The 26336-nt window shown below is 41.2% G+C and overlaps 1 protein-coding gene across 9 annotated transcripts in view; it reads left to right on the forward strand.

Moving 5' to 3' along the window:
- The window catches only part of kiaa0586 (KIAA0586 ortholog), a 515789-nt gene that overhangs the window by 90714 nt on the left and 398739 nt on the right, over positions 1 to 26336 (forward strand). For all 9 annotated transcript variants that reach the window (XR_006312780.1, XM_043697759.1, XM_043697766.1 and 6 more), the window contains exon 9: positions 17360 to 17480. Coding sequence is in view for 8 of the 9 variants with exons in the window: in XM_043697759.1 (XP_043553694.1) it covers positions 17360 to 17480 (121 nt within the window). In the remaining variant the exon portion in view is untranslated. The remainder of the gene's footprint in view (positions 1 to 17359; positions 17481 to 26336) is intronic.

The following is a 26336-nucleotide window of genomic DNA, read 5'->3' on the forward strand; positions in this document are numbered from 1 at the left end:
TGCTGCATTTTGGGAAAGCAAATCTTAGCAGGATTTATACACTTAATGTTAAGGTCCTAGGGAGTGTTGCTGAATAAAGAGACCTTGGAGTGCAGGTTCATAGCTCCTTGAAAGTGGAGTCGCAGGTAGACAAGATAGTGAGGAAGGTGTTTGGTATGCTTTCCTTTATTGGTCGAGAGTATTGAGTACAGGAGTTGGGAGGTCATGTTGCGGCTGTACAGGACATTGGTTAGGCCACTGTTGAAATATTGCGTGCAATTTTGGTCTCCTTCCTATCGGAAAGATGTTGTGAAACTTGAAAGGGTTCAGAAAGGATTTACAAGGATGTAGCCAGGGTTGGAGGATCTGAGCTACAGTGAGAGGCTGAACAGGCTGGGGCTGTTTTCCCTGGAGGGTCGGAGGCTGAGGGCTGACCTTATAGAGGTTTACAAAATTGAGGGGCATGGATAGGATAAATAGGCAAAGTCTTTTCCCTGGGATCGGGGAGTCCAGGGTGAGAGGGGAAAGATATAAAAGAGACCTAAGGGGCAACTTTTTCACACACAGGGTGGTCCGTGTATGGAATGAGCTGCCAGAGGAAGTGGTGGAGGCTGGTACAGTTGCAACATTTAAGAGGCATTTGGATGGGTATATGAATAGGGAGGGTTTGGAGGGATTTGGGCCGGGTACTGGCAGGTGGGATTAGATTGGGTTGGGATATCTGGTCACCATGGACGTGTTGGACTGAAGGGTCTGTTTCCATGCTGTCCATCTCTATGACTCTAAGACTGACTTCAAAGAAATGAAACCAGACGATCCAACACACCACGCTTCTACGGATTACCCAAAATTCACAAACCAGGAGCCCCCCCTCAGACCCATAGTCTCGCTACCTGGAAGACCAACTTACAGATTGGCCAAGGAGCTACATGAAAGACTAAAACACTTAGCAGAAGGCTCACGCCACTCCATCCACTCCGCCCAAGAATTCCTGAATACCATCAAAGACACTAAGATAGAAGAGGATGAAATAATGGTCTCCTTTGATGTAACAGGCCTGTTTACTTCAATCAACATTAACCTGGCCAAGGAAACACTGACTACACTATTAGAAGACCCAAAGACACACATCACCAAACACCACTAACTTCATCAACAAGTACAGTATCATCAACCTAATGGACCTATGCCTTACCATCCACTTCACCTTCAACATCAAAACCTGCAGACAAACCAATGGAACACCCATGGGATCTCCGATATCAGGGTTCTTAGCAGAGGCAGTAATGCAGAGACTTGAGTAAACCGCTCTGCCAACCATCCAGCCCAAGCTCTGGGTCCGCTATGTGGATGATATCTTTGTCATCACTAAACGAAACAAGTTAAAGGAAACCTTCAAGCCCATCAATAATACCCTTACTGGCATAAAATTCACCAGAGGAGGAAAACAACAACAACCTGCCATTTCTAGATGTCACAGTAGAGCGAACAGCCAATGGGGAACTTCAAACCAGCGTCTACAGAAAAACAACACGTACAGATCAAATATTGAACTACAGAAGCAATCATCCATCCCAACACCCACAAATGAAGCTGCATCAGAACATTATTTCAACTTCAACACACTGCAGCACAGAGGAACTACGCAGAGCAGAGGAAAATCACCTATACCATGTCCTCAAAAAGAATGTGTACCCAATGAACACAGTCTGCCGATTTCTCAGCAACAAACCCAAACAAAACACGTCCAGAAACCCTAGCCACTCTCCCCTAAATCAAAGACTTCTCAGAAATGACTGCCAGACTACTCCGACCCCTTGGTATCATGGTAGCCCATAAACCCACCAATACACTAAAACAGCAGCTAATGAATTTGAACGACCCTGTACAGACAAGAAGCAAAACTAACGTCATTTACAAAATACCGTTCAAGGACTGTACCAAACACTACATTGGACAAACAGGCAGAAAACTAGCCACCAGGATACATGAACACCAACGAGCCACAAAAAGATCTGACCCTCTCTCACTAATAACCTCACATATATAGATGAGGAAGGACACCACTTCGACTGGGACAACACATCCATCCTCGGACAAGCCAAACAAAGACACGCACGAGAATTCCTAGAAGCATGACATTTCAACCAGAACTCTATCAACAAACACATCGAGTTAGACTCCATTTACAAACCCCTGAGAAAAGGAACAGGAAGTGACTTCACCACAGGAAATGACATCACCAACCCAAAGAAAACATCACCAACCCAAAGAAACCCAAACATATAAACAGAAAGCAGGAATTTTCAGCATTGCTTTGCATGTGGCACACCGAAGATGTTACCTAGTAAGGTAACGAAACGTCTGGAAATGAACCTCCAACCTCAGCGAGCAAACTTGCATCCAAAAGTCAACGACATTGCTGTGGGTCTGGAGTCACATGTAGGCCAGACGAGGCAAAGATTGCAGTTTCTGTCCCTAAAGGACATTAGGATAACCAGATGTGTTTTTCTGACAATCGACAATGGACTCATGGTCGTCGTTAGACTCTTAATTACAGGATTTGTAACTGGGTCCCCAGAGCATTAGCTAAAGTTTTGGATTAACAGATCAGTGATAATTCCACAATGCTGTTGTCTCCCTTTTTGTGTCATATTTGTCCCTTAACTGAGCTTCTGACCACGTAACGGAACCACCTGTTTCCATATCCATGACATCACTTAATCTCTACCTGTGTAGAGATCTGCTCATCTGCTGCTGAAACCGTTGTCAATATCTCTAGACTTGACTTATTTCAGTGCACTGCTAGCTGGCTTCTCATATTCTATATATCATAAATTTGAGAATACTAAAAACTCTCTCCTTGTCCTAAGTTGCACCAGTCCAGTTCACCTTTCACACCTATTGTTGCCAACCTTGATTGCTGCTCGTCAAGTACTGGTTATATTTTAAGATTCTAATCCTTGTTTTCATTTCCTTCAATGACCTCACTCTCCCTACATCTATAGTCTCCCAACAGCTCCACAATGTGCTGAGATATCTGTGCTCAAGTAATTCTGGCCTCCTTGATCATCTCTATTGTTATCGTTTTATCATTGGTGGCTTCTATCATTCTTCTTCCTTCCCATCAAAAAGTCCTGAAATTCCAGCTGTTTAATCCAGATTTTAGCAATCTGTTGAAATATTTGATGTGGCTTGGTGTTAGATTTTGCTTTATAATGCTTTTGTGAATTGTATGGAGATCCCTTATGGCACACACTGTCAGTAATCTAATCTAATTAAAGGTGCTATTGAGAATCAGAGGGTGGCAATAGAACCTATCAGTTTAAACGTGTTGTGATCCATTGTATAGTGCACGCCAGTTTCTGCATGTTATAATACAGAATACATTTTGAGTCACTTAGAAATACATGGTCGCAGTAAAGTCAGTGAATACTACTTATAAAAAGCAAGTTGAATCAGACAAATTTAAAGTCAAAAACAGAAATTTCTGAAAAGCTCAGCAGGTTTGGTAGCATCTGTGGCGAGAAATAAGAGTTAACATTTTGGGTCTAGTAACCCTTCCTCAGAACATGGACTTGAGGTCCATGTAGTCCACATAGCAACCAACAATGTGTGTGGAATTGTGAAATAGGCTCTATGGAACAGAGTTGGAGGAACTGCAAATGTAAATAAGTAGGATCTGAAAAGTAATTATCCCTGTATGCTAGTTGAGCCACATGCAAATTGGCAGTGGAATGAATAAATTTGAAAAGTTAACAAATCGCTCAAATATTGAGGAAAAATGGGGTTTCGGTTCATGGGCTGCTGAGGGCAGTACTTCGGAAAATGGGAGCTGTTCCGCTGGGACAGTCTTCACTTAAACTGGGTGGTGATCTCAATCTTGAAGAATTTCATAAGTAGTTTTAATCTAAAGCAATGAATCTAAATCTAAATCTAAAGTTAAGTGAAGGGAAATTACTAATCTTAGAGTAAAATCAAGGTCATATACTAATGTAGTGATAAGTTTCAAATTAATTTCAAAGCTGCTAATGATGAAAGTTCATAGACTGCTTTTTCTGCAGATGTTACTTGACCTGCTGAGTATTTTCAGCAATTTTCTTTTCATTTTAGATTTCCAAAGTCCACAGTTTTTTGCTTTTAACGTGATAGACGATCTAACAACATGAATAGATTTTTGAAAATGCTGGAAATACTCAATAGTTCTGGTCATCAGTAAACAGAGAAAATCATTAACTTTTAGGTCACTGGCCTATTTTATCAGAACTACCAAAATTTTCAGGCTTTATTTCATATCTTTAACATCAATATTTTGATCGGTAACCATTAAAGAGAGGTGACCATGTTGGGAAACAAATATTCTGTGGAACTTTCATATTGAAATGAAAGATTGGGGAAAAAAATGGGTGAGGACGCCCCCGAATTTCAAAGCCATCTTTTGTCTCATGTCCTTCAGTATATTAATTTGACTGCAAATGTTTTGCGGCATCAGCTGTTATCTCCGCAGTGTTACGTCTTTGATGTGAATCTACAAGATTAAGCTTCCTAACACAAAAATGTGTTCCTTTGACTCTGTGACATTGGTGGCCTTGCTTTTGGTTTCCAAGACACTAAGCTCTAAAAATCCCTCCTTAAACCCTCTGAATCTTCTGCCTCTCTTTCCTCCTCTAGGATATTCCTTAGAACCTAACTTGGTGGAAATCCAAGATCGCGGCGACCCAGTAGGCCTGAATCTGCAGTGCTCTGCCTAAGACTTGGGCAAAGTGGGGCGCCCACCTTCACTTCACCTTTTAAATGATTCAGGATAGCTTTTGCCCAGCAAACTTAGTCATTTCACATCAAACTTTAGCAGTTTGATGGTTTTTAAAAAATGACTAATGGCAAAAACTCCCGCAACTCGCAACAGGCAGGGATCCCTCCCCCACCCCCTCCCACAGCAGCAGGGATGTCCACGGCAGAAGCATGACCAAGAGATCGAAAAACTCGAGCAGCGCGTCGGAGGGGCGGAGCAACAGGCCACAGCCTCAGAGACTTCTCCCGAGTCATCGTGGGTCGGGTCTGGGCTCTGGAGTGACAGGTCCGGATCCTGGAGGAGCATATCAACGACGTCAAGAATCGAGGTCGTCGGAAAAATATTCGGTTGCTGGGCCTTCCCGAATGGGAAGAGGAAAGCCACCTTGTGGATTTCTTGGAGCGATGGCTCCCACAATTATTGAAGTTGGAGTTGGAGCTGGGCTGGGTGTGGTTGGAGCGGGCCCACTGGGTTGCTGTGTGCAGGCCCGTGTCGGACAAGCGCCCCTGCCTGTTCTAATCCGACTTCAGTGTTATAAAGAAAAACAAATGCTCCTAGAAGGATCCCCAGGCCATGATGTACAAGGGCTCAAAGATAATGCTATTTCAGGACTTCTCTCCAGTTGTGGTCTGTAAGAGGAGAGCATTTGATGAGGCAAAGAAGCGTCTGAGAGACTTAAATATTCAATACTCCATGCGATATCCGGCAACGCTACGCTTCAGTCATGGAGGATCGTATATAACTTTGGATCACCGGAGAAAGTAAAAGAATTCTTGGACTTTTTCAAAGAGACTGCAGGACTTGAAACGTATGGATAACGACTTTATTTTGCCACCCCTTTGTTTACCCTTCTTTCTTTCTCCATCTTTTAATCATCTTTCCCTGGGGAGGCTTGTTCTTTACTCTTTCTTTGGTCTCCTTTTTATAGCTCCTGCGGCTTATCTGATTTGTGGGGGAGGTTTTTCTAGAGCAGAGTTTTTTTTCTTCTTATTTAGTTGCATAATACTTGCTGAGATTGTAATTTTGTAATTTTTTGTTTTTGTATTTTGTATTGCTTTTATTAAACATACCCAGGTGTTGGTGTGGCGGTGGGGGGGATGGTGAGGGGTGGGTCACTCACTTTTAACTCCTGTTTTATAAGTCACTTGAATTTATTCACTCCATTTTGTAATGCCTGGGCCGAGGGCAGGGCCCTAGCTGGGAGAGGTCATGGTGGGTTTACTGATAGGTAGTTATGCCCCCTGGGAGCAAGGAGGAAAGTCTCCTTTCAAATATGTTTTCCATTTTTACATTTAGGAGCAGTTCTTAATTGTGTTGATTTAAAAGTTTTAAAGAGTTTTTTTATTTGTGAATGTTCTATGGTCTTTATTCAATGTCTTTTGGGTAGGGTTCTTCCTCCTGGGGGGTCTCGGGCTTGCCTGGACAATCATGGCTAGCCATTTGCTTAGGTGGTGCACCTGGAATGTCAAGGGAGCCATTTGCCAATCAAAAGGAAAAAGATATTATCAAGTCGTAAAAAAGAAAGGGTTGATGTAGCTCTCTTACAGGAGACACATCTACTTGATAAAAAGCATTCAAAGCTACAACAGGGTGGGTTTGGTCAGGCGTTCTTTTCATCTTTCATCTCAAAAAGTAGGGGAGTAGCCATTCTTATCGGAAGAATCTTCCTTTCCAAATGTTAAGCCAGATAAAAGATGAGTCTGGATGGTATATATTGATCAAAGCCCTAACACACAGAGGAATACGGAACTTTGAATCTTTATTGTCCCCAGGCACACCCTTTTAATTTTGTAACGGAAGCATTCTCTCAGTTAATGGTTTTTGGGGCCGCCATACAATTATAGGAGGAGATTTTAACTGTATTATTGACCCGGAGATGGATAGTAGACCTAGGAGCACTACGGATATATCTCTGAGATCCAGACAATTGGCAGATCTGAACAAGGAGCTAGGACTAGTAGATGTGTGGAGGTGTTTTCATCCCCAGGGTAGAGACTTTACTTTCTACTCCAACCTACACAAGTACCATACCAGAGTTGATATGTTTTTTGCTCCCTCGACCCTATTGAATTCGATACTGTCCTGTAAAATAGGTAATATAACTATTTCTGATCATGCCGCAGTATATATGGAAGTTAAGACTACCGGATGATGGGATGGGCCCCCAATATTGGCGTATGGATTCTTTCTTATTAAAGGATAGCAAATTTATAAAGTATTTTTTGCAGGAATTCAAAATCTCCTGGGATATTAACTCAGGTATGGCTAGTAACCCTTCGATGATGTGGGAGACCACTCAGGCATATGCTCGAGGCTTGGTCATCTCCTATTCTGTGCCCCGGAAAAGACAAAAGGGAGAGCAACAACGCCTGCATGAGACTCACTTGAAGGCAGCTGAAATTGCGTTTGTTGATAGGTCCTCCATTAGTAAGCTACAAAGGATCACAGCCCTTAGGACAGCCTTGAATACCGCACTTACCCAAACAGCAAAGAGGCGAGTATTATTCACAAAGCAGAGATTATTTGAATATGGCGACAAGCCTGGCAGATATCTAGCGTACCTTGCCAAAAAGAAAAAGGCTCCCAAGCCATTACATCCATTAGAGAAAGTGCTGGTACCCTGACTTGTGATCGTAAAAAGATCAATACAGCCTTTAGAAAGTTCTATTCTGAATTGTATAAGCCGCAGGACTGTGAGGATAGAACTGGGGAGATGGAGTCCTTCTTTAAAAATTTGGCCCTTCCGGGCTTAATCTCGGAGCAGTTGTTGATCTTGAAAGCCCCCTTGACAACCCAGGAAGTACAGGACGTGGTTAGGCAGCTTCAGAGTGGCAAAGTGCCTGGGCCAGACGAGTTCGACAAAGAATTTATAGGGCAACTGGCTGGGCCACTCATAAATATGTACAATTACTCACACAGTCAGGGCTGCCTCCTGTCTTTGTTCAGAGGAGCAAATATTTCTCTCATCCTTAAGAAGGGAAAGGCCCCAGAAGATTGCTCTTCATATAGACTCATATCCTTGTTAAATGTGGATTTTAAAGTTCTTTCAAAAATGTCAGCTCCATTAAGACTGGAGAGGGTTTTACCATTCATTATAAAATAGAACCAGATGGGTTTTATAAAGGGTTGCATGTCAACTAATAACATTAGAAGGTCTTAAATATGATACAAGCCTGTCATCAGGGAACAATACCGAGTTCAGTTGACTCCCTAGATGCAGAGAAGGCATTTGATTAGGTAGAATGGCCATATCTTTTGTATACATTGGAAAGGTTCGGTGTTGGAGAGATGTTTACTAAATGGGTTTCAGTATTATCTAACAATCCCAAAGCAGTGGTGATCACCAATGGTTTAAGTTCGAATAGCTTTAGCATTGGCAGGGGCTGTCGTCAGGGATGTCCTCTTTCACCATTACTATTTACACTAGTAATTGAAGCACGAGCGGAAGCTATACGACCTGACCCTAATATAACGGCTGCGAGGGTTGGATCGGGCAAGCACAAAATTACTCTCTCTGCAGATGATGTCCTCCTTTTCTTAAGTAATCCTTTGACATCTGTGCCTTGTCTAATTTAAGTGGTCAATTTATTCGGTATTTTCTCAGGTTACAAAATCAATTTTATGAAATCGGATGCCATACTGGTGGGAGGCCTTGCCAGTATACCTAATTTACCGGACGGATCTTGCTTTCCCTTTCGGTGGTCACTAGAAGGTTTTCTGTACTTAGGTATTTTTTATCACTCCAGTATTTGGTCAGCTGTATAAAGCCAATTATGTACACTTATTAGAGAAAATATGGCAGGACCTTCAATGCAGGGGAGATCTCCCAATATCCTGGCTAGGCAGAGTTAAGATGAATATTCTATCTCTGTCTTTTATATCCTATGAAAATGCTTCCCTTGATGCTGCCAAGACAGGCGTTGCGTAAGCTTTACGGCTGGCTTGGCTCATTTGTTTGGCATGATAGATGGCCCCTTATCAAATTAGAAAAGCTGCAGCTCTCAAAAGCAAGGAGAGGACTGGACTTTCCAGATTTCAGGAGGTACCAATTGAGCTTCTTATTATCTTATGTAGCTGATTGGTTCTCTTGTGACCCACAATCAATCTGGTTAGATATTGAGACCTCCCAAGCAAAATGTCCCCATATCAATCTATTATTCATGGACAAGATGAGAGCTGTTATGGATTATTGTAAAATTCCTGGAGGACGATGTGACAAGATGAGGGTAATCTGCAAAAAAAACCTCCCCTTATACCCCTATAATGGGAGCCCTGGGATTTCAGCCAGGGTTGACAGTTGCTACATTTAAAACTTGGGAGTCCAGAGGCATCTCCTGCTTGGGAGATATATTTGGTGGGGAAGTTATGATGTCGTTTAAGCAGCTGGACCAGAAGTTTGGACTGCCTAACAAGGACCTCTTTTGGTATTTTTAAATATGAGACTTTATCCAAAACAAGACCATACTGAAAATCAATCCTTACAAATCGGATAGGGAAAGGAGAGTGCTATGGCTGATGATCTCGAAGGACATGGAACGACTATATAAAACCTGGAATCAAGAATTCGGGTTGGAAATCTCTTTAGAAATGTGGGAGGACCTCTGGGAAAATGCCAGAAAGATCTCTATCTGTAACAGAACTCAGGCTACTTAATTAAAGATACTTCACAGGGCTCACATTGCACCTGAACGACTCGAAAATTCCAGGCAGGAGCATCCCCAATGTGCCCTAAATGTAAAATAGATGTTGGTGCTCTCACGCGTTGTGTATGGACGTGCCATGACATCTCGTAGGTATTGGGATGGAGGAGCAAATGCCTTGACAGAGATTTTGGGTACGGAGATTAGACCGGATCCAATGTCCCTACTTTGGGCTCTCCAAATTTCCTCTCCCTGGATGTATACGGGAAGAAGTTATTTTCTATCCTCTCCTTTTGTGCGAGGAAAAATATTTTAGTAATTGGATATCCAAGGGCCCCCCAGGACTTTCAAACTGGCACAGGGTAATCATGGAATATACCCCTTTGACCTCCTCACGAATATGGTGCACCAAAAAACGGAATCATTTTATAAAACATGGCAGCCCTTTTTGAACTATATCAACACAGATATTTCAGCCATATTGTCCAGGGCTTTTGCTTAACTGTGGTAATGGTTCTGGCTGGTTCAGGGGCCCCTGGGAGGAGGAATCCTGTATAAATACGGGTTCTATTATGACTTGATGTAAATGTATTTTGAGCATGTAGCTAATGATTTAATTACTTTGTTGCTCATTGTTAGTAATGTTTGATATCCTATTTTATGTTTTGGTTGTTTGTAGAATAGATTATTAGTTGGGGTTTTTCCTTTTTTTATTTATTTAATTTTATATTGTAAAGTGGAATACTCTTGTGTTATTTTTGTAATTTTGTAAAAAAACTTAAACATTTTCTTTTTTCCAAAAAAAAACTTAACGTGGTAATTTAGTTCTGGTTATCTGTCTTCATCTTTTTCTCTGTAGTGGTGTTAATTTTGCTTTCTAATGCATTTATTCTCCTTGCCATCTGGGAAAGAGATGAGCACAAATCCACACCTTATGCATTTCTGTTTGCCTTCAGGCAGAAGTGAGCAATGTTTCTATTTCAAGTTTTACTAATACTTAGAAATACAGTACATTTCTATGTAAAATGAAAGCACAATAAATTGAGTGCTTCAAATGCAACTTTTGGTCATGACATACTTATAAATTTAAAATAATACATTTTTTCCATATGTGAATAAGGAAGATGCATGTGATCTCTTTACCTTTCAAACTCCAGCATATCATTTTTTGACTCCATGTACAGATTTAGTTTTACTCAAGTTTTAATTGTTATGTGCTTTTTAAACACTGTCAAAATTGTCAAATTAGGAAGACCAAAGCACACCTGGAACATTTTCTTAAGGAGCAAAATTATAAGGAGAGTGTATAATTTTAAAAAAAGGTGACTGGGGCAGTGGAATATTTAAACATATTGAGTTAAAGTGGATTATGACAAGTCAATTTTGATAGCAACATAATTGTTCTACCACTGTGTGGAGCTATATAAGTTCAACAGCTATTGTATTCTAACTGGAGCCGAGAGTACTTTTAAATGTAACAGCTGCACATTATGGTTTCTGTTGCAGAAATTAAATGAGACAATGTTGGAAACATTAAGTAGGTCTGGCATCACAATCATAATGGGGTATGTTCTGTTGAAAGGTCACTGAATGAAACGTTATTTCTGTTATTCTCCACTGATACTGCCTGACTTGCTGGGTATTTTTGCTATTTATTTCCTGTATTCACAGTATTTTGCTTTTCTGTTTAGGTTACACAGATGGCATGTACAAAGAAGTCTCAGTAATCCACAGTGCAAATGTAAAGCCATATTTGAAATGCTTCTTAAAAATGTTGGTAGTGATTTTATTTTGATATTCATTTTCCACAGTGCAATATGGGTTCCTGAAAGAAATTAAGATTTTAATGTTCTTGCCAGTTGATCATCTGCAGTGATTACCAATGGGGAATCAGAGTTAGTGATAGTATTCAGGCCCAGCAGTTTTAGAGGTGACAGTTTAATAAGACTAAGAAGTGTTATGGTGGAAGAGAGGTCAAAGTGAAAACTGCGTGATATGTGAGGACGATTGCTCATTTGGGATGTGGCAGTTGCTAAATCTCCTCTGCAGGAAGGGAGTGCTATATCGCGATTCCATTTAGAAGGGCAACCACTTCCTCTCAAAGCTGTTCAGTGAGGCCAGTTCTTGAAAAGCTGCTCAGTACTGGAGAGATAATTGTCAGGACAAAGATGTCGGTTTAGGATGTCGGTGCAATTAGTTGGATCTGAATTTTTTTGTTGAATATAATTCTAGGCTTTTCCACATTCTCTATTTTTTCTTGTCAAGCTGCTGCTTAGGATCTTTGGTTTATTTCTTTGCTGTCCCACCTCTAATTTTGTCCTTCAATTTGATTTCATCTTCCTATCAGTCCTAACTTGGATTTGAGAAGGATGGAAAGATAGTTAATGTAACATCTTGATTCAAGAAAAGAGGGAGACAGAAATCAGAAGCTTATAGGCAACTAATCATAATATCTTCAGAGGTAATTTGCTAGAATACATTATTAGGGAAGTTATAGTAGATTGCTAGATTTCCTCGAGTGTGGAAACAGGCCCTTCGGCCCAACCAGTCCACACCAACTGTCTGAAGAGTAACCCACCCAGACCCATTTCCCTCTGACTAATGTACCTAACAATATGGGCAATTTAACATGGCGAATTCACCTGACCTGCACATCTTTGGACTGTGGGAGGAAACCGGAGCACCCGGAGGAAACCCACGCAGACGCGGTGAGAGTGTGCAAACTCTACACAGACAGTCACCTGAGGCTGGAATCGAACCTGGGACCCTGGTGCTGTGAGGCAGCAGTGCTAACCTTATGAAAAGAAAACTCAAACTAATCTATTCGAGTTGTGAGGAAGTGACAAACAAAGTTGATAAAAGACAACTTGGATTTCCAGAATGCATTTGATAAGATGCCATGTGAAAGGTTACTACACAAGATTAAGCATATAGTGGTTGTGGTGGAGTGGTGGGGAGAAACACATGAGCATGGATAAAGGATCGGTCAGTTAACAGAAAAGCAAAATAGTAGTGATAAATACATACATTTTTGGTTGGCAAGTTGCAACTAGTAGAGTGCCACAGGGCTTCTGCCCGAAACGTCGATTCTTCTGCTCCTCAGACGCTGCCTGATCTGCTGTGCTGTTCCAGTGCCACACTTTTTGACTCTGATCTCCAGAATCAGTAGTCTTCACTTTCTCCTCGCCACACAGATCTATCCTGTTTACAATCTATATCAATGACTTGGATGGAAGAGCAAATGTATGTAATTAAATTTGTTGAAGAAAACAAATGACATGAAAAAGTAAGTTGGCAAGATGAGGCGGAGTGACTTTGAAGCAAAATAGAGAGCTTGGGTGAGTGGGCAGATTTTGACTGGAGAAAGTGAGGTCTGCAGATGCTGGAGATCAAAGTTGAAACTTTATTGCTGGAACAGCACAGCAGGTCAGGCAGCATCCAGGGAACAGGAGATTCGACGTTTTGGGCACAGGCCCTTCTTCAGGAATGATAAATGTACTATAATGTGGTAAAATGTGAACTTGTCCACTTTTGCAGAAAAAAGAGAAAAGCAATAAACTATTAAAATTGGAGAAAGATTGTAGAAATTGGTCACACAGGAAGATCTGGGTGTTCTAGTCCATGAATCACGTAATATCAGTATCCAGATGATTGGGAAGGCAAATGGAATGTTGATGTTTATTGCAAGGGGAATAGAATAAGAATAGTTAAGTTTTGTTGGAGTCAGTATTGGGGCCACTGTTGTTTGTAATATACATAAATGATCTAGAAGAGGGCAATGTTGGTACGATCAGCAAGTTTGCAGATGACACGAAGATTGGTGGAGTAGCAGAAAGCATAAGGGACTGTCAGAGAATACAGGATGGTATAGATAGACTGGAGAGTTGGGCAGAAAAGTGGCAGATGGCTTTCAGTCCAGACAATTTAGGCAAGTCTAATTTGAGAGCGAATTATACAATGAATGGAAGAGCCTTGGGAAACGTTGATGGGAGGAGAGATCTGGGAGTGCAAGTCCATTGTATCCTGAAGGTTGCTGCACAGGTGGATAGAGTGGTCAAGAAAGCATATAGTATGCTTGCCTTCATTGGACGGGGTATTGAGTGTAAGAGCTGGCAAGTCATGTTAAAATTGTACAAGACATTGATTCAGTTGCATTTGGAATACTGTGTACAGTTCTGGTTACCACATTACCTAAAGGATGTGGATGCTTTGGAGAGGGTGCAGAAAAGGTTTATGAGGATGTTGCCTGATGCTAGCTATGAAGAGAGGTTGAGTAGGTTAGGTTTATTTTCACTAGAAAAAAGGAGATTGAGGGGGGACCCGATTGAGGTTTACAAAATCATGAAGGGTAGAGACAGGGTGGATAGAGACAAGCTTTTTCCCAGGGTGAAAGATTCAATAATGCGAGGTCATGCTTTCAAGGTGAGAGGTGGAAAGTTTAAAGGGGATACACGTGGCAAGTACTTCACACAGAAGATGGTGGGCATTTGGAATGTGTTGCCAGCAGAGGTGGTAGAGGCAGGCACAGTAGGTTCATTTAAGATGCGTCTGGACAGATGCATGAGAAGGTGGGGAGCAGAGGGATGCAAATGCTTAGGAATTGACCGACAGGTTAAGACAGTACATTTGGATTGAATCAGGCTTGGAGTGCCAAAGGGCCTGTTCCTGGGCTGTAAATTTTCTTTGTTCTTTATTCAAATGTTGTTCCCAAGGAGGGGAGTAGAGACAACCCTGGAAATTATAGACCTGTGAGCCTTCCTTCAGTTGTAGGTAAAGTGTTGGAAAGGGTCATAAGAGAGAGGATTTATAATCATCTAGAGATGAATAAGTTGATTAGGGATAGTCAACATGGTTTTGTGAAAGGTAGGTCGTGCCTCACAAATTTTATTGAGTTCTTTGAGAAGGTGAACAAAGAGGTGGATGGGGGAAAAGCAGTTGATGTAGTCTATGTGGTTTTCAGTAAGGCATTTGATAAGGTTCCTCACAGCAGGCTATTGCACAAAATACAGAGGCATAGGATTGAGGGTGATTTAGCGGTTTGGATCAGAAATTGGCTGGCTGAAAGAAGGCCGAGGGTGGTGGTTGATGGGAAATATTCATTCTGGAGTTCAGTTACTAGTGGGGTACTGCAAGGATCTGTTTTGGGTCCACTGTTGTTTGTCATTTATATAAATGACCTGGATGAGGGCATAGAAGGATGGGTTAGTAAATTTGCGGATGACACTGAGGTCGGCAGAGCTGTGGATAGTGACGAAGGATGTTGTAGGCTACAGAGAGACATAGATAAGCTGCAGAGCTGGCTGAGAGGTGGCAAATGGAGTTTAATGCAGAAAAGTGAGAGGTGATACACTTTGGAAGGAGTAACAGGACTGCAGATTACTGGGCTAATGGTAAGATTCTTGGTAGATGAGCAGAGAGATCTCAGTGTCCATGTACATAGATCCTTGAAAGTTGCCACCAGTTTGGAACCATGAGATCATGCTGCAGCTGTACAAAACTCTAGTCCAACCACATTTGGAGTATTGCGTACAGTTCTGGTCACCGCATTATAGGAAGGATGTGAAAGCTTCGGAGGCGGTTCAGAGGAGATTGACTAGGATGTTGCCTGGTATGGAGGGAAAGTCTTATGAGAAAAGGCTGAGGGACTTGAGGCTGTTTTCATTAGAGAGAAGACGGTTGAGAGGCGACTTAATTGAGACATATAAGATAATCAGAGGATTAGATAGGATTGGACAGTGAGAGCCTTTTTCCTTGGATGGCGATGGCTCGCACGAGGGGACATAGCTTTAAATTGAGGGGTGATAGATTTCAGGCAGATGTCAGAGGTTGGTTTATTTACTCAGAGGAATAGAGGTATCGGACCCACTGCCTGCAACAGTAGTAGACTTGCCAACTTTAAGGACATTTAAATGGTCAATGTATAGGCATATGGACGAGAATGGAATAGTGTAGGTTGGTTCCACAGGTTGGCACAACATTGAGGGCGGAAGGGCCTTTACTGTGCTGTTATGTTTATATGACAGGCCTTCAACTCTGGGATCATTCTTATAAACCTCCTCTCGACCCCTCCAACACCAGCACTTCCTTCTTTCAATAGAGGGCCCAAAACTGCTCACAATATTCCAAATGCAGTCTGACCAAAGTCAGCAGTAATTTCTGTTTTGGTGTTCTTGTCCTTCTTGAAATGAATGCTATCATTGCATTTGCCTTCTTAACTGCTAATTGAACCTCGATGTTAACCTTCAGAGAACCTGAACTAGGACTCCCAAGTCCCTTTGTGCTTCAGATTTAGATTAGATTAGATTACATTACAGTGTGGAAACAGGCCCTTCGGCCCAACAAGCCCACACCGACCTGCCGAAGCGCAAACCACCCATACCCCTACATTTACCCCTTACCTCACACTACGGACAATTCAGCATGGCCAATTCACCTGACCTGCACATCTTTGGACTGTGGGAGGAAACCGGAGCACCCGGATGAAACCCACGCAGACACGGGGAGAATGTGCAAACTCCACACAGTCAGTCGCCTGAGGCGGGAATTGAACCCGGGTCTCTGGCGCTGTGAGGCAGCAGTGCTAACCACTGTGCCACCGTGCCGCCCACGAAGCCTTTCCCCATTTAGCCAATGCCTCTATTCTTCCTACCAGAGTTCATAACCTCACATCTTCCCACATTGTATTCTATCTGTCACTTTGCCCATTATCCTATCCTGTCTGAGTCCTTCTGGAGCCTCTCTACTTCCTCAATGCTACCTACTTCTCCACACATCTTCACGTCATCTTCAAATTAAGCAACAATATACTCAGTTCCTTCATCCAGATCTTCACTTAGAATATGAATAGTTGTGGTCCCAATTTTTGCAGAACTGCACTAGTCACTGGCTGCCATATTGAAAAAGAACCCTTTATCCCTACACTTTACCTTCTGCCAGTCACCGATACTCTGCCTATGCCAGTTCCTTGCTGCTTTGGGGTCTTATCTTAATTGTGATAGAACAATTCCAAGAAGGTTGAGTTGACTCATTCCTGGGATGAAGTGCTTCTCTTCCAAAGAAACGTTGAACAGATTGTGCCTGAGAAATGTGCTCTTTCAGAAGATTGTTAGCACATGGAATTCTCTTCCCCAGAAAGAAGTAGTCAATGCAGTGTTGAATACATTTATGGCAGACAAGGGAGTTGAGAGTTATGGTGGAAAGAGGAATTGAGACCATGACGGGGTCAACCACAATCTTATTGAGTGATGGAGCTGACTTGAAGAGCTGAACGGCCAAATCCTGCACTGAAGTCCTTCCTTTGTAACATGAGGTAGTATTAAGCTATGCTTGTAGTGCCACCTAGAGGTGAAATGCAATTAAAATGGTGCAAGTTAATACTGTATGTAGTTAAACGTATAGGATATTAGGTGTTACTTTAGAAAAAATGCTGCACACTCTTTTTTAAAAAAAAAGCCTTTTTATAAGCACACTTCTTCCCTCGAGCTGAATGGTGTCACTTTAAAGCTGAGGCTCAAGAACTGACAGCAGAGAGTTATATTGTTATTTGTGATCTAGATTTGGTCAAGGAAAGCAGTACTCTATGCATGCTTCACGTTTTGCTAGCTTTGCTGTGTTTAAAAATAAAGTCTTGAACAATGAATAGTTGTTTGTTCTTTAAATGTGCACTTTATTGTAAGTGAAGGTATATTTAATGTGGTTCAGCACAACTTTTGTTCAAATGAATGACCTTAAGATTGGGTTATTAGAGGTTATATATATTTTTTGATTTTCATTCCAAATTAATGTAGCCAGTGCTGCTAATTTAAACCAAATGGTTGGGTTTGTTTCATTTTAGGGCATCTCAAGTGCCTTGACCTAGATCTACAGATAATCATACAAACAAAAGCATACAATTTTCTTCAACAAACTGTGCAGGTTACAGGAATTTTATTTTTCTCTCCCACCTCAGGAAATCGTAATTTTTTTGATGAGCTTCTAAATAATCAGGAAACTCCAGCAAGTGGGATTGATACTGTAGAGAAGACCAGTGTTGCTATGACAACTGCAGGCAGACATCCAGACAAGTCCAGGTAAAAGAAAGACTTAAATGCACGTACGCAGCTGTACTTTTTTCCCTTAATAGGAATTAACTGAAAATACATTGTTTAGCTGCAAAGCTGTTGCTGTTGTCTGACTTGAAGCTTTTCTAACACTATATATGTGATATTCAAGCACATAGTCATAGTGGACTCAACTGTATTTTTTTTCAAAATCAGAGACAGGCAACTACATCACAAGGCCATTCTGATATCCTGTTTCTATGGTTACCGTAACAGCATTTATCAGTTCCTTATGAGAAGAGGCAAAGCAAATCTGTATGCACATGGCAAGGTTCCAGCATTTCAATTGAAAAAGCACTTTGAACTGCTGCCAAGTTTATAAGAAGCATAGCTGTCAGGACTGCTTAATGCTGGCAGTTTGTATTTGGCAAGCTTTCACCTCCCATGATTCTTCACTTGGCTATTTTCCATGTACTTAGCGGAAGCTAAAAATTAACCCATGAAGGTGATGGTATAAAGTGAGATTTCAAATTTGTAGTCTCAAATATGGTTTAGAACATAGATAAACAGACTTTTTTTAAAAAAAAAATAAAATTTGAGTAACCTTTACTTCACTTTCAGTAATTTGAATTCTGACCTTTAACAACTTATCCATTATTATTCAATTCCCTTGCAAAAGAAACTGTTCATTAAAATATTTTACTTAATAATTATACCTAATTACTTCTAGAGATATGCAGTGCTAAGTTTATCTTTTTACTGGAATCATTTGAAATTTTGGAATGTCAGCATTGTTTTTGTAGATTACAATGGTTTACTGTTGAAGTATTCTAGGTAGTATATTTGTGAAAGAGTACGCTGTAGCTGAAAGCACAATGGGTTCATTATGAAGAAATAAAGGGTTACGGCAAAAAAATGCAGAATTTTTAACCAACATGGAGATCAAGAGTGTTCACTTTTCCCCTTTGCTGTTCAGCAGCTTCTAATACGAATGGTCAAAATTGTCTGTTATTCATGCAGCTGGAAGAAGTTCAGAAAAATTATGCCTGGCACGTATTGTAAAGAATGGCTAGTATGAACCCAGCTCCATTATTCGTGCTGGAGTATTTGCTAGTTTATGCTACGCAAATAAAATTGTGTAGCAAATTTCCTAACTTGTTAGGAAAAAAAGACAAACATTGCCTTTCCCTATTCCAACATGGCAAAGTGTATGAGTAGTCCTGAATTTTTTTATGGCATTAGTTAGTCAATCATCTGTATATCCATTTGAAATGATGAAATGGTTGCTTCATGTATTACCAATGAATAAAGTGAGTAGTTTTTAATGTTTGGAATATGCATTTTTAATCAAATGAAATTTAGAAGTTAAAAGACAAACTGTGTTAGGAAGTCAGTTACTGCCATCACTGCTTTGTAATGTAATATCTTCAATAATTGTATTTCCAAATGCAGTGTCATACATTTTGTTTTGTTGTTGAATGGAATGACAATAATAATGCACAAAAGGAGGCCATTCGGCATATTGTACCTCTGTGGTTCTTTAAAAGACCTATTCAATTAGTTCCCCACTCTAGTTTTGTCCCCATAGCACCTTTTTATCCTCTCTGATCAAGTATTGAATTCCCTTCTGGAAATTACTATCGAATCTGCTACCATTTCAGGCAATGTATTCCAGAAAGCAGCAAATCACTTCATAAAAAGTAATTTCCTCATGTTTATGTCGTGTCTAGTGTACTCTAGTGATTGAGCCTTTTGCATGCCTCTCTTTGCACTGATTGGTAAAATGTCCAAATTTTTGGATCTTTCTACACATTTGAAGTCCCTCATTTCTAGTACCATACAAGTAAATCTCTTCTGTGCATTCTCTCAGTCTTTGACTTCCTTCCTAAAGTGTGATGCTCATAATTGAGCATGATACTCTGGTTGAAGTCTAGCCAGTGCTTTAAAATGTTTAGCAGAACTTCCTTGTTTCTGTATTCTATATTTCTATTAATAAACATGACACTCCTCTGTGTTTTAATGGTGGTCTCAATTTAACCTGCCACCTGCAAAGATCTATGTCTCTTTCTGCAGTCCTTTGAAAGTTACACCATTTTGTTTATGTTCCTTTTACTTTTTTTCCTCACAAACCAGCAATTTACACTTGTGTTAAATTTAATCTGTCATGTGCCTCCTAATTCATCAGATTGTGTTCTTCTGAAGCCTGTTATTATGTTGTTGTTTACCCACATTTCTGAGTTTTGTGTTATGTTTAAACTTGCAAAATCATGCTGTATCACAAACATATATATTTTACTGACATGGTTATAAGCTGTCTACCAGTTAACCCAATTTTAAGATATGAAACTTGGGATTGTGGATTTTCATTTTCAACATTATTACTTATTTTTCAGCCATGTTCCTCCCTGCTTATTTATCCTTCCTTGTGGAATGTTGTGAAACTGTAACATAAAGCTTTGGTTGTTTTTCAGATCCCATTAGTCACTGATAGAGGCCAGAAGCAGGGGTATTTCTTGGCCACATCCTTGCTAAACATTTGTTGAATTGGGGATACAGTTTGTTTGAACTTAACAAATTTTTGGCAGCCTATCTGTTAGAGTTTGCAGGGTTGGAAAATTGTGCCTTTTAGCTTTCAGAGTGCAGTTGGAGTGTTTTGTCCAAAAGAAGCATGTTTAGATGACTGCATGTGTCGATGGCTTTACTAGAAATGAAGATAATAAAATTATAACATCTTTACAGAGCAAACTTTATTTTAGAAGGACTTTTGAGTGTTTGAGTAAAATCAAAAGCTGTTCACAACAAAACTAAGATCCTTCATTTAGTGTTTTAAGTAACAGCAAGCAACCCAGCCAAACTGATGATGAATATTTACTTACAATGTTGGCTGCAGATGTTATATGTGAAGTCATTTTCCACAATCTAGTGCTAAGTGGGCATGGGCCCACGTAATAAAACTGTCCGTAATTTGGCATTAGTGAACCTACATTGATAATCTCATCTGTCTGGTCATAAGGATGCTTGCAGCTGGGAATAGAAAATTCACTAACGTAGTGGCTGCTGTCCTTCTATGGTTAGTGTATTGTTAAGGCAGAGTAAAAGCTGTTTTGTTGATGCGCATTTGGCCTGTGCTGTTACTACAAAAGTGGACAAGATTGCTAAATACTTAGCATAGAAGATTTTCAGCATGACCAGCAAATAAATATAAGTCCTTTCTCCCTAACCAAAATAAATGCAAATTACTGTAGTTTGTCAAGTTTTATTTTTGATTTTAAAAGGTTGAATACAAGAGTTTTAATGTTACTCATTAGATTTGGTTATCTTAATGCATAGGTAAATTATTCTACATAGACCAGAAGTTAAGGAATCATTTAGTTTAGAGTGCTTACCTTTGATGTCCTATTCTTTTAATCAACCTGTTCAGACAGGTTATGACACACCTATGTGTTAAACGGGATTTGAACCTGAACCATCTGGCCCAAAGATAGAGAACACTACCACTGTCACAAGACCCTGTGTCAATTGTGTCCTGTTTAACTGGGCAAGAGGAAGCAAGTATACAGGCAACTGAAAGCTGAGGTGCAGCAAAGAACTCACAACTAAAGAATAGATATGGTGGGTGGAAATAGCATAGGACACTCAGCAACTTGCTGATGATCACAACACGCTTGACTTATTCAGTGCACTCGAAGCCATTTACCATCTGAATACCCAGGACTCGGGGTCAAAACAGACAGTTGCTCATCAGAGACCGAGAGGCAGTCAACACCTGGTGGAAAGAGCATTTCAAAGACCTCTTCAACCAAGACACATCATTTGACTCAAGTGCTCTGAACAGTCTGCAACAGACGACCCTTTGTCTTTTCAATGCACCTCTAACCTGCAGGAAATTGAAAAAGCCATCTGCGAGCTTAAAAAAAACAAGTGGAATCCATGCTAAAGTACTGAAATATGCTGGAGAGACACTCTTGACATGAATCCACAAACTCATCACCCTTGTTTGGAAGGAATTCAGCATGCTACAAGATTCCACAGATGTCTTAATTATGACCATCTTCAAGAAAGGAGACAGGTCCAACTGTGCAAAATAGAGAATTTCCCTACCATTCACCATGGGCAAAGTGATTGCAAGTTCCTCTGTTCTTTGTTGGAGCGGCACGGTGGCTCAGTGGTTAGCACTGCTGCCTCACAGCACCACGCACCCAGGTTCGATTCCTGCCTCGGGCAACTGTCTGTGTGGAGTTTGCACATTCTCCCCGTGTCTGCTTGGGTTTCCTCCGGATGCTTTGGTTTCCTCCCACAATCCAAAGATGTGCAGGTCAGCTGAATCGGCCATGTTAAATTGCCCATTGTGTTAAATACATTAGTCAGAGGTAAATATAGGATAGGGGAATGGGTCTGGGTGGGTTACTCTTCGGAGGGTTGGTGCGGACTTGTTGGGCCGAAGGACCTGTTTCCGTACTGTAGGGAATCTAGTCGAATCTAATCTAATCTTTCCTCCCAATGGCTGAAAAGCTCTTCCCCGAGTCTCAAAGTAGTTTCAGTACATCAAGAGACACAATGGATTTGTCATGCACTGAAGATCAAGAAAAGCACAGGGAACAAAAGCAATCTCTGTACACAATCTCACACAGACCTCCATCTCTGTCAACTATGAGGAGTTCTGGAATATCAGGGTCAAATTCAGCTGCCTGCAGAAATATATCTTTGAGGAGAAAGTGAGGTCTGCAGATGCTGGAAATCAGAGATGGAAATGTGTTGCTGGAAAAGCGCAGCAGGTCAGGCAGCATCTAGGGAACAGGAGAATCGACGTTTCGGGCATTAGCCCTTCTTCAGGGCTTTCCTGAAGAAGGGCTAATGCCCGAAACGTCGATTCTCCTGTTCCCTAGATGCTGCCTGACCTGCTGCGCTTTTCCAGCAACACATTTCCATCATCTGCAGAAATATATCACCAATCTCCACTTGTTTCACAATGACATGCAAGCTTTCGTCTTCACCAATTGATGCACCACAGATCCAATATGAGCACAGACCTGGTGTTACCAGGACTGTGTAGTGCACCAATGCACTTCTCCAACTTCCTTCCTGCAACACTCCATTCCATCTCCATGAAGCTCCCGGCTGGAGTGGAGCTAACTGGCTGGATGAGCGGGAAACTGTTCTACCTTCAGTGCCCCAGGCCAGAACCAAGATCACCCCAACTGTCATCAAACTGCAGTATGCAGGTGATGTCTACATGTCTGCCCAGTGAGGTTGAGCTGTAAACCATGCCTTCACTGAAGTGTAGGGGAGAATGCGCTCCCCCCCACCCCCAAAAACCATCAAAGTCCAAGGCAAGATCTGGATAACATAACTGTTTCCCACATTGACAGTGAAATCCAGCATTGATTCCAAGGTGCCAGTGCAGCCGAGGATGCCTAAGGAACTGAGTTCAAAGTCCAAAACCAAGCTCATGATTTACAGAACAACTGTGATTCCCACTCTCCTGCATATATCAGAAACATGGACCATGTACACCAACACCTCAACTCCCTGACAGTTATCACCAGTGCTGCTTCTCAAACTCCGACAAGTCCACTAACAGGATAGGAAACCAATGTGAGTATCCTCTCCAAGGCCGTTATTTGCAATAACAAGTCACAGCTCACGCATGATCAGCTGCATTGGATGGGTCACATGGCCAATGCAAGACTCCATAAACAAATGCTCTACTCTGAACTCTGCAATAGTATCCTAGTAGATCACTAGGATGGCAGAGGAGATGCTACAAGGACACCCTGGAAGCCTCCCTAAATGAATACAGGTAGTTCTTCTATAACGCGATGGTTATGTTCTTGTGCAAACCCTTGTTATAGAAAAAGCACACTTTGCCAACACTTTAAGCACTGTTTCTAATGTAACAGCCTCACAGCCAACACAAGTTTTAAAAGTTTGCCCTTTAGAAACAGGTCCCCAATTCGTCAGCCGCATTAGTGAATTTGCGTTAGCGGAATGCGCGTTATAGCAGAATTACCTGTACGATATTCTTGCCAACACATGGAAATCATTTGCTCTAGAATGCACAAATTGGAGAAGAAGCCTCCGCGAAGATGCCAACCACTTTGCATATCATTGAGTGGAGCATGTGGAGGCCAAGCACAAGTAGTGGAATAAGCACGCAGAGTCTGGAGTCTCACCTCTTAAACACCCCTGCCCCGCCTTTGGCAGAGTGTGCAACTCCAGGATTAGACTAGTCAATTGCTGTACTTTCTCATTCTTATCCAAGTTTTGAATGTGTTAAAATTTACTGCATATGACCACTATCTATTTTGTTTTAATATTACCAGTGGTGAATTCAGTAGTGGAATGCCCTAATGAAGGGCTTATGCCCAAAACGTTGATTCTCCTGCTCCTCATGCTGCCTGACCTGCTGTGCTTTTCCAGCACCACAATCTCTACTGTGAATTCAGTAGTGCACATCCAGTGTGTTCTGGTGAATACAGAGTTTTGAACCTGTCTAAAACTCTGATTACTACAGACCTCATTTGTATTGTTTGTTATATTAATTAAAATAGAAAAATCCAAAAGATTAAAATATTTTAACTTAATTCTCTATAATGTTGAGGTTGATATGTTAACTGTTCTGAAATTCTGCTAGGCAGTGAATATGTACCTCCAGCCTGTGATCTTTACCAATTCTGTGTGCCTACGTGATATTATTTCATGATGAAAACCAAGAGAATTATTTCTAGGTATACTTTAGAGAGTGCTGTAGGTATACTTTAGAGAGTACAGCCTTGTTTTTGATAGTTTTGCATTATGATCTTGTATTTGGCTAATTGTGTGCAATAAGTTGGAGTTGGGAACTATTACCAATTAGGCTGATAACATGGATACTTGTAGTTAATTTTACTTTGTATTAACTTCAGTCATGAGTATGCAAAGATTATGTTGCTGTTAACATTTTGATTTATCAGATGTGTGTTCTGTTTATATTTGTAAGGGTTTCAATGATAATATAAGTGTAGATTTTGCAGGAGTACTAGCAGTTAGTCTATCCATATTTAGTTTCTGTGAAATAAATAATCCACACGTCTACAGTTAAGGATTTAAAAAAAAACAGGAAGTTGCTGACTGATTTTCCCTACTTCTTTAGTAAGGTCTTTGACAAGATCCCGCATCGTAGGAACATTAGGTCACGTGGGATTCAGGGAGAGAGAACCAATTGGATGCAAAATTGGCTTGATGGTAGAAGACAGAGTGTGGAGTCCTGTGACCAGTGGTGTGCTTTGAGGATTGGTTCTGGGTCCACTGTTGATTGTCATTTGTATCAATGATTTGGATGAGAATATAGATGTGATTGGTGAGTTTGCAGATGACACCAAAATTGGTCGCATAGTGGACAGTGTAAAAGGTTACCGTAGACTACAGAGGGACCTTGATCAGATGGATCAATGGGCCAAGAAGTGACAGATGGAGTTCAACTTAGATAACTGCAAGGGGTTGCAATTTGGTAAGGCAGGACTTACACAGTTAATAGTAGGGCCCTGGGGACTGTTGTTGAACAAAGGGACCTATGGGTGAAGGCTTGTAGTTGCAGGTAGACAGGGTGGTGGAGGTAGTGTTTGGCGTGCTTGCCTTCATTGGTCATATCACTGAATACAGGAGTTGGGACATCACGTTGCGGCCGTGTAAGACATTGGTGAAGCCACTTTCAGAAGACTGTGTACAATTCTGGTCACCCTATTATAGAAAGGATGTTGTTAAAGTAGAAAGGGTGCAGAAAAAACTTTACCAGGATTTGCGAGGACTGCAAGATTTGAGTTATAAGGAGGAGCTGAAGATCTGGGACTTTTTTTTTCCCCGGAGCATTAGAGGCTAAGCGGTGACTTTGTAGAGGTTTCTAAAATCATGAGGAGCATAGATAAAATGAATATCCAAGACCTTTTCCCAAAAGATTTAAAAGAAACCTGAGAGGCAACATTTTCAAAGGGTGATGCATGTATGGAATGAGTTTCAAGAGGAAGTGTTGGAGGTGGGTACAATTAAAACATTTGAATAGATACATGAATTGGAAAGGTTTCGAGGAATATGGACCAAGTGCAGGCAAATGGGATGAATTCAGTTTGGGATACCTTGATAATTTGGACCGTAGGGCCTGTTTCTGTGCTGTATGACCCTATGACTCTCTTTATTCTAAGGCCAAAAAATGTATCACTGAAGCACATGCAGAGAATGAAATTCGGAGATTCACTTTGCTTTGACAAGGGGTCAGTTAGAGTCGAAATGTCAGTTCTTTTCTCTCCTTACAGATGCTGCCAGACCTGCTGAGATTTTCCAGCATTTTCTCTTTTGGTTTCTGTACGAAGTGTTTTTTTGTTGTGGATCCTGTTGGACCACATGGATCATTTGGAGTGGCAGTTAGAGGCAATGAAGAGTTTACACGAGCGAGAAGGTGTGATGAATGGCAGTATGGCAGTTTTCAGAAGGTAGAGACACCGTAGATACAGTCGTGTAGATGGTTGACTGCTAGGAATGGTAAGAGAGGTATCCATGTTGTGCAGGATTCTCTTGTGGCTATCCCCAACTCTAATATCCCCATCTCTGTTTTGGATACTGTAGTGTTGGGGGTGGTCTCTCAGGAGAGAAGAGCGCTGATGGCCAGGTTTCGGGTGCTGTGACTGGCTCTACTGTAATGAGAGGCATGTCACATTACAAGTGATCGATTATAACAGGGGACTCTGTAGTCTAGGGCACAGACAGACATTTCAGGATGGTGTGTTGCTTTCCTGATGGCAGGGTGAAGAATGTCTCGGAGAGGGTGCAGAATATTCTGGAAAGGGATCAGCAGTTTATTGTTCACATAGGAACCAACAACATAGGTAGAGAAAGGGATGAGGTTCTGCAGAA

The sequence above is a fragment of the Chiloscyllium plagiosum genome, chromosome 10 (genome assembly GCF_004010195.1).
Source record: "Chiloscyllium plagiosum isolate BGI_BamShark_2017 chromosome 10, ASM401019v2, whole genome shotgun sequence".
Taxonomy (NCBI): Eukaryota; Metazoa; Chordata; class Chondrichthyes; order Orectolobiformes; family Hemiscylliidae; genus Chiloscyllium; species Chiloscyllium plagiosum.